At 43.7% G+C, this 18,137-nt stretch overlaps 1 protein-coding gene across 20 annotated transcripts in view; it reads right to left on the bottom strand.

Moving 5' to 3' along the window:
* Nucleotides 1-18,137, bottom strand: part of LCORL (ligand dependent nuclear receptor corepressor like) — a 182,265-nt gene that overhangs the window by 94,501 nt on the left and 69,627 nt on the right. For all 20 annotated transcript variants that reach the window (XR_006281185.1, XM_043514084.1, XM_043514082.1 and 17 more), the window contains 2 exons: nt 2,467-2,546; nt 2,100-2,229 (listed from right to left, as the gene is read on the bottom strand). Coding sequence is in view for 19 of the 20 variants with exons in the window: in XM_043514084.1 (XP_043370019.1) it covers nt 2,100-2,229; nt 2,467-2,546 (210 nt within the window). In the remaining variant the exon portion in view is untranslated. The remainder of the gene's footprint in view (nt 1-2,099; nt 2,230-2,466; nt 2,547-18,137) is intronic.

Raw genomic sequence — 18,137 nt, 5'->3', positions numbered from 1 at the left:
TCCCCCAAAGTCAAAGGGTTTGATCAAGAACACTATGAAAATACCAAAAAATATCAAAGAACAGCATAGTGATAGGGAAAAAAAATGTATACCCTTTTACCAGGAAGCCAGTAGAGGGAGTTAGATTTCCTGCATGTTGATGGGACAGACACAGGATATTTCCGAACCTCTTAAACTTCCTTTAGAAGTTCTTTGCTCATACAGCAATTCTCTTTCTGTTCACTTTCAAAGTATCAAGCAACTTACCAGAACTTCAACTAAAGCAGTATCCATAAACAGCAGATATCTGACCTACCATTTACTGGAAGATCCATGGACACTCACTGGAGGGGTAAAAGTAATAAAATAATAAAATAATAATAATAATAATAATAATAATAATAATAAAAACAAACCAAAAACCCCTCCAGTCCTGTTTATTATGTCTCCTCTGAATAGGAAGAATGATTTTTCTGACACAGCATCACTGATTCATAGGAGACCAAAAGAGGTAGGTAAGACTAAAATATTGCACTTTTCAGGGAAGTCTTGGGAGCTTGATGTACACGTCTCCGGTGCTAAAGAAAATTCAGATCTCCTCAAGGTCTCTCTCACACACTGAAAGTTCCTCTATAGAGACATCAGAAGAAGGTGGGTGGGTTTGTCCTACAATTGGCTATAAGGTATAGAGGAGCTCTATGGGGAGAAACTTTTCCAGATACCACCACCAAGAAGAAGTAGAACAAGTGGAACCTGAAGGCAGAGACCATATCCCAAGCTTAACTTAGAAGCAGCAGGAGGAACCCCCCAGGACAGGCCATGGAGCAGAGCCCTGATTAATCTGCAACAGATGATTCTCAGGTGCACTGAGGTGATACCACAGCTGAGCTTTCTATTCACTCAAAAGTGAGATAAGACTGACCTGGACTCAAATGAAGCCAAGAAAAAAAGCAGGATTGAAATCCCCTAGTTTCTCAAATGTCAAAGTCTTTAAAGCAGGCCTATGCTGAATACACAGATCAAAAAGTCCCATCAATGCAGACAAAGGATCCAGCCTCCTTGATTTCAAGGAGCTACTCCATATTTTCTCCATCCTGTAGCCAGGTAAAGAAAGAAAAGACAGCCACTCTTCCTTTTTTATTTTCCTTTGGAAAGAGTGAAACACCATTCTCTTCCATCTCTTTCTAGTTGCTTAGAAGAGAGCGAAGTGCCACTCCTACTTCCACTGACACATGAAGAAACAGGTGAAGGAAGAAGATCTTTTTCTAGCACCTGGATTAGTCGCTGCTCTGTTTGAAACACAATAGGCAGAACAGATACAAAGAATGTAGCTCATATGTGCGTGTTGTAGAGAGCAGAGCACACTTATGACTGGTTGTCCAATTAGTCTAGTAGATCTCAGAAGAGTATTAAGTGGGAGTCAAAACTACCAGGCAGGAACTGAACTCTTGCAAATATTTATCACCAAATTCAAGGGAGAAAATGAGTTGTGTAGCCCTTCTAGCAGGTGACTAGTTTATTCCCAAGTTAGCATCAAGAGCCAAACTGACTTGTCATCCACACTACATACCCCATGAAATTACCAGGATCAAAATCAGTGACAGCAGTCATGGAAGTGAAAATGTGGAGTTACTGAATGCTATCAAATAACAGGTTTTAATCACTAACTTGGATGGATTTAGAGTAGCAACTATGAGATAAGAAGAACTATATCTTGTTACTAAACCCTTGAGATATCCAATTCCCCCCTTTAAAAAAGCATTTTTTGTAAAAATAGAAAAAGCAGCTTAAGAACAGAAAATGTTTAAATGCTTCAGGAATCCAGAGACCAAAGGGGGAAGAATGCATCATAGGGGAAGGCAGAATTCAGGAACAAAATGAAACTGGAGGATAGTAACAGCAGGAGTGGAGAGGTAAGCACCAGTGCATCCACTGGTCCGAAAAGAAGGAGGGGGAGAGAGAGAAAGAAAAAGAAGGAAGGAAAGACAAATAAAATAAAACACTCAGACCTCAAAACTGGAGTAATAAAAGCAATCTGGGATTGAAAAATTATCCCTAAATCATGTGATTATTCAAAACTTTTACTGCATAATTTAATGTGAAAGACATGCATCTATTACCTTTCTTTCGAAAGAGTGCATTTAGGTAATTTTCTGCTTGGCATTCAATCTTATCAGTGTTGGACTGGCCCTGAGATGATAGTTCCTCTGGTGGTGTTGACTGTGAAGAACCAATAATTTGGGTACGATCCTAGAAAATGTAAGATGGCAACAGATCTCAATAACAATTATAGCTTGTTTTCAGAACCCAGGACATGAATGAATAGCATAAATAAAAAAGATTTCTGCCAACTTAACATTCCTCCCTTACACCCGCCAAAACAAACCGTGTGAATCCATATGGGAAATTTCATCCTCCAAGCTCTATTTTTAGACCCAATATTTCAAAAAAATAAGTTTCAACAATTTATATCACATTCATACTTACACTGACTGTTTCCTTGTGTAAGTTACAAAAGGAACATTTTTCATCCATTGACCAGTCAGTCAGCTCTTCTGGCTCACAGTCTTAAAAGAAAAACAATTAAAAATTTTATTTAAAGATGAGCAAATATAGATTGTTTTAAAAGGAACAAAGTGTGATCAATTACAAAGTTAAAATTTCTAGTCTAACATGTATTTATTAGTATGATTTAGTTGGTAGAGATCAGAAGGCTTTGAGTTCAATTCCCACATCATATTTGGGATCAAAGCTGACAATGGAGGATGGGGGTGTTATTCTTTAAATGAAAGATAAAACCCAGTGGCCACTTTGGCTGTCTCTTGTGGTTATCCAAATCATATTTAAAGATCTTCTGACTCTTTTCAAAAGGCAGCATATTAACCTGAGGGCCCTGGTTAATATTCTTTCTTTCAATAACAAAAGATTTGAATGTTAAATTAACTTGTAAGCTACTAATTAGGGCACAGTGACTTTTCCATTTAGCCTTGCAGATGTAATACTACTGTGCAGTAACTAATGTTATACTGATACTGTATGTAAATCAACATTCTACTGTAGCACTAGAATAATATATAAAACTTCCTAAATACAATATACAGAATATCAATACAGTAATTGAACAATCTCATCTCTATTTCAATGAATATATACAATATATAACCACTCTCTTCCTTCTTTGGTCAAAAACCAAAACAGAGCTGCCACATGCCAAAATTTTGATTTTGCTCTGCTAAATAATTCAGGAAAATTTCAAAAACAAAACAAAAGAACACAACAACGAACAGTTTTATTATTTATTTTATGTGAACATTATACTTGTGAAAAGCTGCCAGACTGACAAATCCAGAGACTGAATTCCTCTATCAACAGACCAGATACAGCACTGTCAGCACTTGTGTAAACTTGAATGGAGCTCAGTAGCAGAAAACAGAAGTACCTAAAAGCTGAAAAAGAAGCTTTATGTAAAACAAACAAACATTCTTGTTGAATGGCCATGTGAGAAATAAAATAAAAAAGGCCAAAAATCAAAGAATCTAAGAATTCTGCATCTAAATGAATATATCAAAATGGAACATTTAATAATAAACATAACATTTTGCTGTGGGAATTGTGTTATATTAATTGATTCCTAGTTGAAACTACAGAATTTGCTTAAGAAACTCCCTGAAAAAGCACAAGAACAAATCCGCACAGACACACTCCTGGAATCCCAACCTGGGGTTTTCTATCTGCTACCCAAAACATAAACCTGGAAATCCTGGACGCCCCATCATCTCAGGCATTGGCACCCTGACAGCAGGATTGTCTGGCTATGTAGATTCCCTCCTCAGGGCCTACGCTACCAGCACTCCCAGCTATCTTCGAGACACCACTGACTTCCTGAGGAAACTACAATCCATTGGTGATCTTCCTAAAAACACCATCCTGGCCACTATGGATGTAGAAGCCTTCTACACCAACATTCCATACAAAGATGGACTACAAGCCGTCAGGAACAGTATCCCCAATAATGTCACGGCTAACCTGGTGGCTGAACTTTGTGACTTTGTCCTCACCCATAACTATTTCACATTTGGGGACAATGTATACCTTCAAATCAGCGGCACTGCGATGGGTATCTGCATGGCCCCACAGTATGCCAACATTTTTATGGCTGACTTAGAACAATGCTTCCTCAGCTCTCGTCCCCTAATGCCCCTACTCTACTTACGCTACATTGATGACATCATCATCATCTGGACCCATGGAAAAGAAGCCCTTGAGAAATTCCACCAGGATTTCAACAATTTCCATCCCACCATCAACTTCAGCCTGGACCAGTCCACACAAGAGATCCACTTCCTGGACACTACGGTGCTAATAAGCGAAGGTCACAAACACCACCCTATATCGGAAACCTACTGACTGCTATTCCTACCTACATGCCTCCAGCTTTCACCCAGATCACACTATACGATCCATTGTCTACAGCCAAGCTCTACGCATTTGCTCCAACCCCTCAGACAGAGACAAACACCTACAAGATCTCTATCAAGCATTCTTACAACTACAATACCCACCTGCTGAAGTGAAGAAACAGATTGACAGAGCCAGAAGAGTACCCAGAAGTCACCTACTACAGGACAGGCCCAACAAAGAAAATAACAGAACACCACTAGCCATCACCTTCAGCCCCCAACTAAAACCTCTCCAACGCATCATCAAGGATCTACAACCTATCCTGAAGGACGACCCATCACTCTCACAGATCTTGGGAGACAGGCCAGTCCTTGCTTACAGACAGCCCCCCAACCTGAAGCAAATACTCACCAGCAACCACACACCAGAACCACTAACCTAGGAACCTTTCCTGGCAACAAAGCCCATTGCCAACTCTGTCCACATATCTATTCAGGGGACACCATCATAGGGCCTAATCACATCAGCCACACGATCAGAGGCTCGTTCACCTGCGCATCTACCAATGTGATATATGCCATCATGTGCCAGCAATGCCCCTCTGCCATGTACATTGGTCAAACTGGACAGTCTCTACGTAAAAGAATAAATGGACACAAATCAGACATCAAGAATTATAACATTTAAAAACCAGTCGGACAAGTCTTCAATCTCTCTGGTCACTCGATTAAAGACCTGAGAGTGGCTATTCTCCAACAAAAAAACTTTAAAAACGGACTCCAACGAGAGACTGCTGAATTGGAATTAATTTGCAAACTGGAACAATTAATTTAGGCTTGAATAGAGACTGGGAGTGGATGGGTCATTACACAAAGTAAAACTATTTCCCCATGTTTATTTCCCCTCCCCACAACCCTCCACTGTTCTTCAGTCATTCTTGTCAACTGCTGGAAATGGCCTACCTTGATCATCACTACAAAAGGTTTTCTTCCCCGCCCTGCTCTCCTGCTGGTAATAGCTCATCTTAAGTGACCACTCTCATTACAGTGTGTATGGTAACACCCATTATTTCATGTTCTCTGTGTATGTAAATCTCCCCACTGTATTTTCCACTGAATGCATCCGATGAAGTGAGCTGTAGCTCACGAAAGCTTATGCTCAAATAAATTTGTTAGTCTCTAAAGTGCCACAAGTACTCCTTTTCTTTTTGTGAATACAGACTAACACGGTTGCTACTCTGAAACTAGTTGAATTTAGAGCATGATGTTGACATATTCTGCATGAATTAATATCACACAATTCACTGTCTTATGACATAATTAAAAATATATTCATTCTCATTGCTCCACTCCAGGTGCAATCTTAAGTGTTATGGCCTTGTCTATTCTAGGAAAAAGAATTGTTATTGACAATGACGATCGGCAATCAGTTTAGCTGGATCTGTAGTTGAAACTCTTACACTGTAAGAGCAAAGAGGGGGACATACTGTTTGAGACATAATTTCCAAAACTGTAATTAAAAAGTATTATCTGAGTGAGTTGCTGAAACAGTACTGAACACAGTTTGGCCTTGCCTACAATTTGAATTAAAGAGTTTTCAATATTGGTTCAATTAAACTGACGGCTGACAATCAGTGCTAGTAACAGTTGAATTTAATAGTGTAGATAAGGCCAGACAAAATTTCTACAGAAGTCTAAATCTGCAGATGATACCTTGCAGTTCTAACACAACATTATGCATACTGGAGAAGTGCCTGGTATCCATGGCAAATACAAGTCAGATGCCACCCCATATTTCAAGTGCATGGCCTTTAAATGTCAATGTGGCAAGGCAATTCTGCCACCGTCCAGTGACGTGACTATACTAGTTTCTGAAATCTATACACAAATGCATTCTATCTATTTAACAAAGACAGGCTTTGGAAGAAAAAAGGGAGAAAAGAAATGCATTCCCGAGCAGAAAATCTCCTCACAGAATACATCCTACATACAGCAGCCTCTCATTTAAGCCAGGAGATTGTTAGCTAGAGTCACTTTAGGACTATTTAGGGTTTCACACATTAAAACCAACACCTTAAAACTTCACCTGGAAGTCTGGGTGGCTAGTGCAAATTATGGAACACAGGTTTACTGTGTAATTTCCTATAGGAAATACTATTTAATTAACAAAGAAGATATGTTGATATTTAATTCAATAACCTGACTAATGCAACCAGTATTACTTGTATTTTTTTTAAATTTAGTTCAGTTTGTTTTATTCTGCCCTACAGTACCAATATTCAAGAGAATTTTATACTGGCATTGTGCTATATACAGTGTTTTGTATTTATAGTATAAAAGTTATTGGCGGGGGGAGGGGAGGGAGAACAAATTGGAAGTTTTTACAGCTGAAGCTTTTGGCAGCCAGGAGGGAACAGCAGGTGGTGAGACTTGGGATAAGCATATTAGCTGAATATTCTGCTGGATGACTTTAGCAGTTCTAATAACTTTTAGAGCTATTGTTTCAGGCCGTCTGCAGACTCTGGAAGACATCTCTTTAGAATCAGCTCATGTTTTTAAAGCTTACTCTGAAATCATAAAAGAGGTTTGGTTTTGTTTGTTTTACATGAAAGCTTGTATTCTGGAGCTCAGTTTTGTGGCGGGGTTGAACTGTGTGCGAAATTCCTCTATCTTGGAATCACAGAACATAGTGGGTCCTACTACACATAAGGCTAATTGGAGATTGTTCCTGGACTAGAATAATAGAAATGTCGGACTCAACAGCAACATTGAAAGGTCATCTAATCCATCCTCCTGCACTGAGGCAGTCTAATTATTATCTAGACCATCCCTGACATGCGTTTGTCTAACCTGTTCTTAAAAACCTCCAATGAAGGAGATTTCACAATTACTGTAACTGTTGTTCTTCGAGATGTGTTGCTCATGTCCATTCCACATTAGATGTGCAAGTGCTGCATGCACTGTTGCTGGAGATTTTTCTCTTGGTGGTATCCGTCAGGCAGGCTCTAGCACCCTCTGGTGCTCTGCACTTATGCACTGTTATAAGGGGCACTGCTGGCTCTGCAACCTCCTCAGTTCCTTCTTGCCGGCTAACTCTGACAGCAGGGTAGGTCATGGAATGGACATGAGCAACATCATTTCAAAGAACACAGTTACAGAAGGGTCAGGAACCACTTTTTCTTCTTGGAGTGCTTGCATATCCACTACACGGTAGGTGACCCACAAGCCCAAAGGAGGTGAGCTTAGAGTTCATAGACATGCAGATTGCAACACTGCTCTCCCAAACCTGGCATGATCATGAGCCTGCTGGGCGATGGCATAATGGGAGGAGACGGTATGCATTGATAAACATATTGCAGCCCTGGAGATGTCTTGGGTCAGGACCTGGGCCAGAAACATTGCTGACGAGGCCTGAACGGTCATTGAATGAGCCGTCATGATAGCAGGAGGGGGGATGCCCGCCTGCTTGTAGTATGTCTGCAAACAGGAGGTTATCTAGGATGAGATTCTCTGGGCTGAGACTGGCAGGCCTTTTACCCTTTCTGTGATTACTATGAAGAGTTGTGTAGATCTATAAAAGAAGCTTGGTTCTCTCGATATAGAAAGTTAGTGCACATCTAACATCCAACAAGTGAAGCTGCCTTCTTCTGAATTCTTGTACTGTTTCAGGAAGAAAACTGGTAGGAAAAGGGCCTGGTTACCAGGGAAGTGCGAGATCACCTTTGGAAGGAAGGCTGGATGGGAAGCAGTTGAAACTTGTCCTTAAAAAACATGAGGTATGGTGGTTCTGATGTGAAGGCCCTGATTTCTGAGACCCTTGTGGCCAAGGTAATCGCAACCAGGAAGGCGACTTTCCACAAGAGAAACAGCAGAGGGCACGATGCCAGCGGCTCAAAGGCAGAGCCCACAAGTCTCAACAGGTTTAAGTCGAATGGTGGAATCAGCTTGTGAATTTGAGGGTAAAGTCTTCCTAGCCCTTTTAGAAAGTGGATGGAAATCTTGTGCAAGAAGACTGACCTGCTGCTCACTGGGGGGTGGAAGGCTGAGATCGCTGCTAGGTGTACCTTGATAGATGTGAAGCCAGGTCTACTTATTTCATATGGAGCAGGTATTCCAGCACAGATTGGAGGGAAGACCAAACTGAAAAACATTTCCACTTAGCCAGATAAGTAGCCATAGTAGAAGGCTTCCTACTATCTAGCAACACCTGGAGTACTTGCTCTGAAGAGGCTTGCTTCTCTGAGTTCAACCATGCTGCTTCCATGTGATCAGGTGAAGGTTTGTGTGGAGTAAACAGCTGTGATCTTGTGAGATCAGGTCTGGGCAGAAGGAGATGGGCAGTGGGGGTGCTTCTGACGAGTCTAGTAGCATGCCGAACCAGTGTTGGCATGGTCATGCTGTACTTATAAAAATTAATACTCCCCTTGCCCCACTTGACTTTCGGAAGGACCTTGTGCATCAGAGGAACTGGAGGAAATGCATAGAATAGGAGCTCTGTCTATGGAAACAGGAAGGCACCTGAAAGGGAGCCCAGGTTGTGACAGAGCAGCAAGCAAAACCGTTGGCATTTCCTGTTCTGCCTGGCTGCGAACAAGTTTACCGAGGGAGATCCTCACCTCTGGAAGAAGAATCCGGTGACCTCTGAGTGAAGGGACCACTCATGGTGAGAGGAGAAAGATGTGCTGAGATTATCTGCCGGAGAGTCCAGGGCTCCCGGAAGATGGGTAGCCTCGAGGTGAACAGAGTGCTTCACAAAAAAGTCCCACAGATGGACATCCTTCCAGCACAGGGTAGAGGAGTGTGCTCCTCCCTATTTGTTGATACCATGTTGTCTCTAATAACTCATACTACTTTGCCTGTGATCTGGGGAAGGAACACTTGGCAAACTTAGCAGACTGCTCTGAGCTCGGACGTGCATGTGTAGGGAGAACTCTTCCTGGGATCCCAGACCCTGTGTCCAGAGGTGTTCGAGGTGAGCTCCCCAACCTAAATCAGAAACTAGGGATACTAAAGGCTGCGGGGCGGGGGTGATAAAGGAAATGCCTGCACTAATCGACCAGGGGTCCTTCCACCCGTTGAGAGAGGCGAGTACCAGAGAGGGAACTGTAAGCACCAAGTCTAAGTGGTGTCTCTTTGGTGAGTACACCGAAGCCAAACACATCTGCAGGGGTCTGAGGTGCAGCTTTGCATGTCATACCAAGTAAGTACATGCAGCCATGTGCCCCAAAAGATGTGACATTGTCTGGAATCAAGCCTCTGGAATATAGGCTCTGGCCTGGGTTGAGTCTAGGATTGCCCAAAGAAACTCTATTATCTGTATTGGAACAAGAGTAGACTTTTGATCATTTATCAACAGGCCCAGTGTTCGATAGGTCGTTTGGAGCAGGCTGATTCTGTTCTTTACTTGAGCCTCTGAGAAGCCCATGATCAGCCAGCTGTTGAGATATGGGTAGACTTGGACACCTCACTTCTGAGGAAGGACACCACCACCACCATGCATTTCGTAAAAACCAAAGAGGCTGCAGACAGATCAAAAGGGAGGACAGTGAAGTGCTAATGGGTCTGGCTTCTAATAAACCTAAGGAACCTTCTGTGGCCTTGGAAGATGAAAATGTGGAAACAGGCATCCTTCAGGTCGAGGGCAGCATACCAGTTCCCTGAATCTAGGGAGGGAATGATGGAGACCATGCAGAACCTCAGTTTCTTGAGATAACTGTTGAGGCAGTGCAGGTCCAGGCTGGGTCAAAGACCCTCCTTGCCCTTCGGAATTAGGAAATATTGGGAGTACAACCCCTACCCTCTCCAGTTTTGAGGCAACTCCTTCAGATCTCCCACCTATAGGAGGACTTGTACCTCTTGGGCTAGCAGTTGCTCATGAGAAGGGTCCCTGAAATGGGATGGGAGGGAGGAGTGGAAGAAAACGGAAGGGTATAACCATCCACCACCGTACTCAGCACCCAATGGTCTGAGGTGACAAAGGTCCAAACTAGAATGAAGTGGGAGAGTCGGTCAAAAAACAAAAAGGAGGCACGATCTGACGCGGAAACTGATATAGCACCCTTGGGCGCACCTTCAAAAGTTCTGTTTGGGGCCTCCCTAATACCCGAGACACCCGGTAGTGAGGCTGAGGTGAACAGGGATGGTTGCCAACATTTTGAACCCCCTGCTCCTTTTCTTCAGCAGGTCCTGTCTCTGCGGTGGTGCCAAGAAGTGGGCCAGTTGCTGGAGCCTGAAATGCTTCCTCGAAGGAACTGGAGAATAGAAGCCCAGTGATCTGAGAGCAGACCTGGAGTCCTTCAGACCATGGAACTTTGCATGTCCATTTGCTCTGAGGAAAGAGGTATCTTCTAATGGGAGGTCTTGGATAGACTGTTAAACCTCCAGTGGGAGTCCCGAAGACTGAAGCCATTAGCATCGCCTCATGACTTCTGTGGAAGCCATCATTCTGGCAGCCATGTCAGCTGTGGCCAGGGCTGCCTGGAGTGAGGCTCTGGCTATGTTGGTTTCTTTCCTCTAATAGGGCAGAAAAAATTCTTGCCTGGAGTCCTGAGGCAGCAAGTCTTTAAATTTCTCCAGAGATTCCCAAATGTTGTAATTGTACCTCCCAAGCAGGACTTGCTGGTTAGAAATACAAAGTTGGAACCCTCCAGTCAAATGAATTTTTCTGCCAAACAGGTCTAGCTTCTTTAAGTCCTTCTAACTGGGGATAGTGCTTGCCTAGTCTTGCCTGTCCCTCTCATTGGCCACTATCATCACTAGGGAACCTGAAGGAGGATGAGAACATAAGTATCCATATCCCATGGCTGCACATAGTATTTTTTCTCTGCCCTCTGAAGCAGGAGGGAGAAAAGATAGGGTCTGCCACAGGGATCTGACTAGGCCCATAACAGCCTCATTGATGGGTAGGCCACTTTAGATGAGGCTGCTGCAGTCAAAATGTCAATGAGGCTATTATCCTCTTTAGAAGTTCCTGATGGGCTCTAAACTCATCTTGTGACAGTGAGTCACTCAGCCCCGAGATTGCTTCACCTGGGGGAGAGGAGGAAGAAGGGGGCTTTCTCCTGTTCTTCTGCCCTTATGATGTCCCCTGGACCCACATCTTCTGTGTTAGTACTGGTCTTAGTACCACAGTCTGGGTTTGGTGCCAAATGGGGCAGTGTAGGGGCCTTCCTTTTGGATTTGACCGAGTAGTACCCGTAGAACTATGGCCCCGATACCCAGGGAAATTCCCACAGGCTCCAGAACAGCCACTGGACCTGAATCATCCACTGTGCTCCAAGCCAGTGCTGGCAGGACGTAGGATGGGTAGCAGTGGTGGGTGTTGGAGCCCTCCACCCAGCCTCTCTCTGACTCTGAAGAAGAGTCCTCCCGAGCTGACTATGGGGGAACAGTACCCTTTGCTTCTGCCGGACAGTGCCTAGGGACCGGTGCCGGATTGGGGAAGACCTCATCCGTATAAGAACATAATAATGGCTATACTGGGTCAAACCAAAGGTCTATCTAGCACAGTATCCTGTCTTCCAACAGTGCCCATTGCCAGGTGCTTCAGAGGGAATGAACAGAACAAGTAATCATCAAATGATCCATCCCTTGTCACCCATTCACAGCTTCTGGTAAACAGAGGTTAGGGACACCATCCCTGCCCATCCAGGCTACCAGCCATCGAGGAACCTATCCTTCATGAATTTATCTAGTCCTTTTTTGAACCCTTTTATAGTCTTGGCCTTCACAACATCCTCTGGCAAGGAGTTCCACAAGTTGACTGTGCTTTGTGTGAAGAAATACTTCCTTTTGTTTGTTTTAAACCTGCTGCCTATTAATTTAATTATGTGACCCCCTAATTCTTGTGTTATGAGGCAGAAATAACACTTCCTTATTTACTTTCTCCACACCTAGTGCTAAGACTTCAGGTACAACAATGAAAAAGCCCAACAGTGCTGATAGCACATCAGCAAGAGACAGTGGACTGTAAAGGAGCTTAGTCTTCCTGTGAACGTGTGGGTCAGCCTGTGAAGAATGGCTACAGGTGCCCTACAGAAACATATGACCATGTCACCTCATACTGGAACCCATCATGAATTCTGTACTTTTCCACAAGAAGCTGGGGGCGAGGGAGTGTTCCAAACTAGGAAACAAAGGACACCCGCCTTATGAAAATCCTATTTAAGGGGGGGAGTGAGGTAATCGAGGTCATCAGTTCTCCCCTGCTATCCCACCCAAGATGACTGCTGGAAACAATTAAGACTGAACTGGAGGGAAGAACTGGACCCAGGCTGGAAGGGCATCTGGCCTGTGAAGAAGATTATTAGAACCACATTTAGCGTGAAGAATTTACATGTAACCAGTTTCTTTAGTGTATTAAGCTTAGATTGTGTGCTCTATTCTCTTAGTAATCTGCCTTGTTCTGTCTGCTACTTCCTTAACTACTTAAAATACACGTTATAGTTAATACATTTATTTCTGGTTTATGATATAACCCAGTTTATGTGATTTCAAACTGGGGGAGCAAGAAGTTGTGCATACCCTCTTCCACATTGAAGGAAGAGGCGAATTTAATGGGTTTGTACTCTGTTGGGGGTGGGTGGACATCTGGGTGCTGTGGCAAGCCCCATAAACTGAGCCTTCTCAGAGCAAACCTCGGTCTCTCTGTGCAGCTGGGCATGGTCCTGCCTGTGTGCTTGGCTAGAAAAGGCAGGGGAGCCTAGCTCAGCAAGACAGGTTAAAACGGGCCCATGCTGGCAGAACAGGTAGACTCAGTAGTATCTCTGTATATCAGATGGCTTCCCAAGGGGTCCCACCCATCACAGGGTGACCACAGCTACATGCAATATTTAAGACATAGGCGTACCATGGATTTATATAGCGGCAATATGATATTTTCTGTCTTATTAGCTATCCCTTTCTTAACAATTCCTTAATGTTAGCTTTTTTGACTGCTGCTGCACATTGAGCAGATGTTTTCAAAGAACCATCCATAATGACTTCAAGATTTCTTTCTTGAGAGGTAACAGCTAATTTGGACCCCATCATTTTATATGTATAGTTCGGATTATGTTTTCCAGTGTGCATTACTTGCATTTATCAACATTGAATTTCATCTGCCATTTTGTTGCCCAGTCACCCAGTTTTGTGAGAGCCCTTCGGAACTCTTTGCAGTATGCTTTGGACTTGAGTAGTTTTGTATTATCTAAAAATGTTGCCACCTCACTGTTTACCCATTTTTCCAGATTATTTATGAATATGTTGAATAGTGCTGGTGCCAGTATCAATCCCTATGGGACACCACTCTTTACCTCTCTCTATTCTGAAAACTGACCATTTCTACCCTTCGTTTCCTATCTTTCAATCAGTTACTGATCCATGAGAGGACCTTCCGTCTGATCTCATTCCCTCATGGATGACAAAAAGACCAATTTGCCTCGGGCAGATACCGAGGGGACCAGTACTGGGGAAGAGCTTGGAGCCCCATGGCCCCTTCTGCTCGTTGTCCTCAACAGAGGCAGAGGTTGTCCCATTGGGGTCAGCAGTACAAGGAGTGATTATTAAGTCCCTGAACGCTGCAAAGGCCTGTGAGGTGGAAGGCACATCAATCACTTCCTGGTGTCGGTGGGAGGTCCAGTACCAAACTCAATATCCCCTGCAAACAGGGCACAGTTGATGGTGTGTCTGGGGAATCAGGGGGTGGAGGAGTGGCTCAACGCAGGTACACTCTGCTGCCCTCCCCATTTGTCCTTTCTCAGCACCAAGGAGCGTCATCTTTCAGACTGCTGCTTCTTATGTTTCTTCCTCAGCACTGGAGACTGAGAAAGGTGCTGAGAAACGTGCAGTTCCAGAAGGGTACTTCATACCAAAGCCAAGGTGCTTGGTGCTGAATCCACTCAGCTTAGCTCTGACACCAGTCAAAGTGCAGCTTTTATTAGGATAGCCCTTAGTCTAGCTTCCCTGTCTTTCTTCATACAAGGCTTAAGGTCTCAACAGATTTGATAGTGCTGTCGTACGTGAGCCTCTCCCAGACACTTCAGATAACTGAAGCGTGAGGTCGCTGACCAGAACAGACTTGCCATAGGAAGCCTGGGAACTGGGGCAGGCCCAGCTCAGAAGCGAAGGGAGCCCCCTCTAATGTTAAGAGAGGGGAACTAAATATCTATGCTAATAATATTTACCCTATTACTAAACTAAGACACAAACTAAGCTAAAGACAAAACCACTGAATAATGCCTTGCCGAAGCAAGAGTTGTTCCAGCAACCATCACAGGTGGTATGAAGGAACTGAGAGGGTGTGGGGCCAGCTTTGCCCCTTATAACATGGCACCAAAGGGTGCTAGAGCTGGCCCAATGGATACCACTAAGGGATGGCAATGGGGCACATGGTGTGGGAACATCTAACATGAAATGGACTTGAGCAAGCATGAGAAGAACTATTTCTCGTGTCTTGCCTACAACAATCCTGCTAATATATCCCAGAATGATGTTTGGGAAGGGGCGTTTGGCAACAGTATTACATTTAGTTTGTGATTCGCTATAAAACGAGATCCTTTTCTGCAGTAAGGACACAAGAACAGCCATACTGGGTCAGACCAGAGGTCCATCTAGCCCAGTGTCCTGGTTCCAACAGTGGCCAATGCCAGGTGCTCCAGAGGGAATGAACAGAACGGGTAATCATCAAGTGATCCATTCCCTGTTGTCCATTCCCAGCTTCTGGCAAACAGAGACTAAGGACACCATCCCTGCACATCCTGGCTAGTAGCCATTGATAGACCTATCCTCCATGAACAGGAAATGGGAAATGATTGCCTAGTACTCCCACCTAAGTAGCCATTTCCCATTTTGTATTTGAGCAATAGACTACTCCTTCTTAAGTGTAGTTCTTGGCATTTGTCCTTATTGAATTTAGTCGTATTTCATTCAGATCATTTCTCCAATTGATCAAGATCATTTTGAATTCTAATACGGTCCTCCAAAGTGCCTACAACCTCTCCCAGCTTGGTGTTGTCTGCAAACTTTATAAGTGTACTCTCTATGCAATTATCCAAATAGTTTATGAAGATATTGGTTAGAACCAGAACCAGGTCAGAGCCTTGGAGGACCCTGCTCCATATGCTTTTTCACCCCAATTGTGAACCAGATAACTACTCTATGTACGGCTTTCCAGGCAGTTGTGCACCCTTGTTATAGTAGGGTTGTCTAGGCTCTATCTCTCTAGTTTGTTTAGAAGAAGTTCATGTGAGACCATATCAAAAGCCTTACTAAAGTTGAGATGTATCATATCGCTGCTTTCCTCCAATCCACAAGGCTTGTTACCCTGCCAAAGAGGGTATTAGAATACCACATGTTTTGACATGATTACCACCAAAAAAGGCAAGCTAGGAGGTAGTTTGTCAGCTGGATGTGATGACAGGTCTTTATGTGGCTTGTGACTGCCTACAAAATCAAAATTCAAACAGGGTACACCATGAAGAAACATACCAAGGTGTTAAGTATACCGTTGGGGTCAAACAAAGTCACAATCAGAATAAAGAGTTTATCATCACACACCGGTGACAAATCACCTCTGCTCTTCCCTGACAAGGTGGGTATTCTTTCTTTTTAAAAAAAATCTGATTACCACCAATTGTGAGGTGAACGCTTAAAGCCTTTTGAATTTTGATAAAAATGGAGTCCAAGTACCCTGCCAGGGAGCTTTTTCCCTTTCCCCCCCTTTATGAATATAGGATGACTGAATGACAGACCCAAGGGAAAAGATTAGAGAGGCAAGGTGGGTGAGTTAATATCTTTTATGGAATCAACTTCCAATAAACCAGATTACCCAACTTTGTTTCTTTAATATCCTGGGACCAACATGGCTACAACTACACTGCATACACTAAGAGAAAGGATGATCGACTCTTTTGCCTTAGTGAGATTACACCAAACAGGCTCTTCTCAGCTGCACTGAAGATCTTTGTGATTCTCCTAAAATGCTGTATGAAAGCATGAAAAGTACAACCAAAGATAACTATCTTCTATTCTGTATCACCAACATGAAAGGAGGTCTGGATCCTCAAGTTTTGTTACCCAGGTCTACACATTTAGTCTCTCTGTTTTGGAAGAAATCCCATTAAAGGCCTTTTCCCCACAGCTAAAAATGGCATTTTCCCAGGAAAGACAGGAAAATTGCTAGTTGAACAAACTGGTATACACAGTACTCCTGGGGGAATTCTGCATCACTGCACATGTGCAGAATTCATGTCCCCTGCAGATTTCTTTGCTTCCCCATAAGATGTCATTTTTCTGTGGGGAAGCCACAAGGGTGGTCATGTGCCCCTCCCTGACAGTGCAGGCAGGTCAGTTTGGGCGTGCGGAGCAGCCAGTAGAAACAAAATCATTGACTGGGGTGCGGGGGAATGAGCAGTCATGCATTTGAGAGGGACACACTCACTCTCTCACTCGCTGTTGTAGCACTCTCAGCGTGTAGGGGCAGGGCTTCAGGATATTTCTGAGGAGGTAGTAGTGGGGAAGGCGCTGTCCTCTCAGGCAGAGCAGTATACTCCTGGGGGAATGCTGCACCACTGCGCAATGCAGAATTTTGCTGCAATTAATGTGCGCGCAGAATTCCCCCCCCCAGTAATCGGCTGCAGTGCTGCTACTGCCACTAGATCCCGCAGAGCCCAGCTCGTACATAGAAGACACTGCTAGGGGGAGGGAGAGGGAACTAGAGGGTTCCTGGCAGCTGCAGTTCCCAGCATGCCATGAGGGAAGGAGAGGGCGGCACAGAGGAAACTCCAAGCATCAGGCTGTTTCTCCCTCTGAATCCCTGGGCTTCGGGTGGGGGGACGCCTGGGCTCTGGGCTGGGGGTCCTGCAGCTGGGCTCTGGGATGGAGGGGGTTTGGGTGTATTGGATGGGGGAGCCCCATGGCTGGGCTCTGAGGGGGGAGTGTCTGGAGGGAGGGAAGGGGGCAGAGAAACAGGAACTGGGTTGTCATAGGGGTTTCTTTAACTCTCTACTCCTGGGGGAATTTGTTTGTGTGTCTGTATTGTTACAGACATACTTACTGACAAGTATTTTGAAATAAAATTACCAAAATGATTGAAACTGACGTGATTATGTAGTGTTATTTTCACAAATAAATGTTTACAGAATTTTAATATTCTGTGCAGAATTTTTAATTTTTTGGTGCAGAATGCCCCCAGGAGTAACATGGCATCTAAATGCACCCCAGTATCTCAAGTCATTGTCCCAGGAAACTACTATAACTTTGAATCAGGCTAGCGTTCTACAGAAAGGCATTCATATCTACACTATGAGGATCGGAAAAACAGCTGGTGGGTTCCCCAAGCAGAAAGTATTTTCTGTTAACCATCTCCGAGATAGAAAGGGCAGTATGAGGATGATGACACAACTCTTTCACCCAAGGAAGCTAGAATATTCACTGTCATGCTATATAAGAGAGGAGTTTATTATATGTGATACTGGTAGTATCTTAATGCCCAATTTCATCTCAACTCTGAACAACACATTGTCTTCCAGACTAACAGGGTTTTAACTTGAGTACAATACTTCATGGAATTTTTTTTCCAGGAATAGATTTCAAGTAGAAATGCATTTTCCCCTCTATGGATTTTCTCAGATTTGACCAACCATTCAGCATGAATTCTTTAATTCTTCCTTGAAATTCCCTATTTACTTGCAGCATCTGATAAGTTTAAACTTGCAAGTTTAAATCTGCCTAGAAGAACATATCCAAAATGAAGTGTTTCAATTATTTCTTTATTCGTTT

Source organism: Dermochelys coriacea, chromosome 4 (genome assembly GCF_009764565.3).
Source record: "Dermochelys coriacea isolate rDerCor1 chromosome 4, rDerCor1.pri.v4, whole genome shotgun sequence".
NCBI classification, from domain to species: domain Eukaryota; kingdom Metazoa; phylum Chordata; order Testudines; family Dermochelyidae; genus Dermochelys; species Dermochelys coriacea.
The sequence above is the reverse complement of the archived record's forward strand: the minus strand, read 5'-3'. Positions and strand labels throughout refer to the sequence as shown.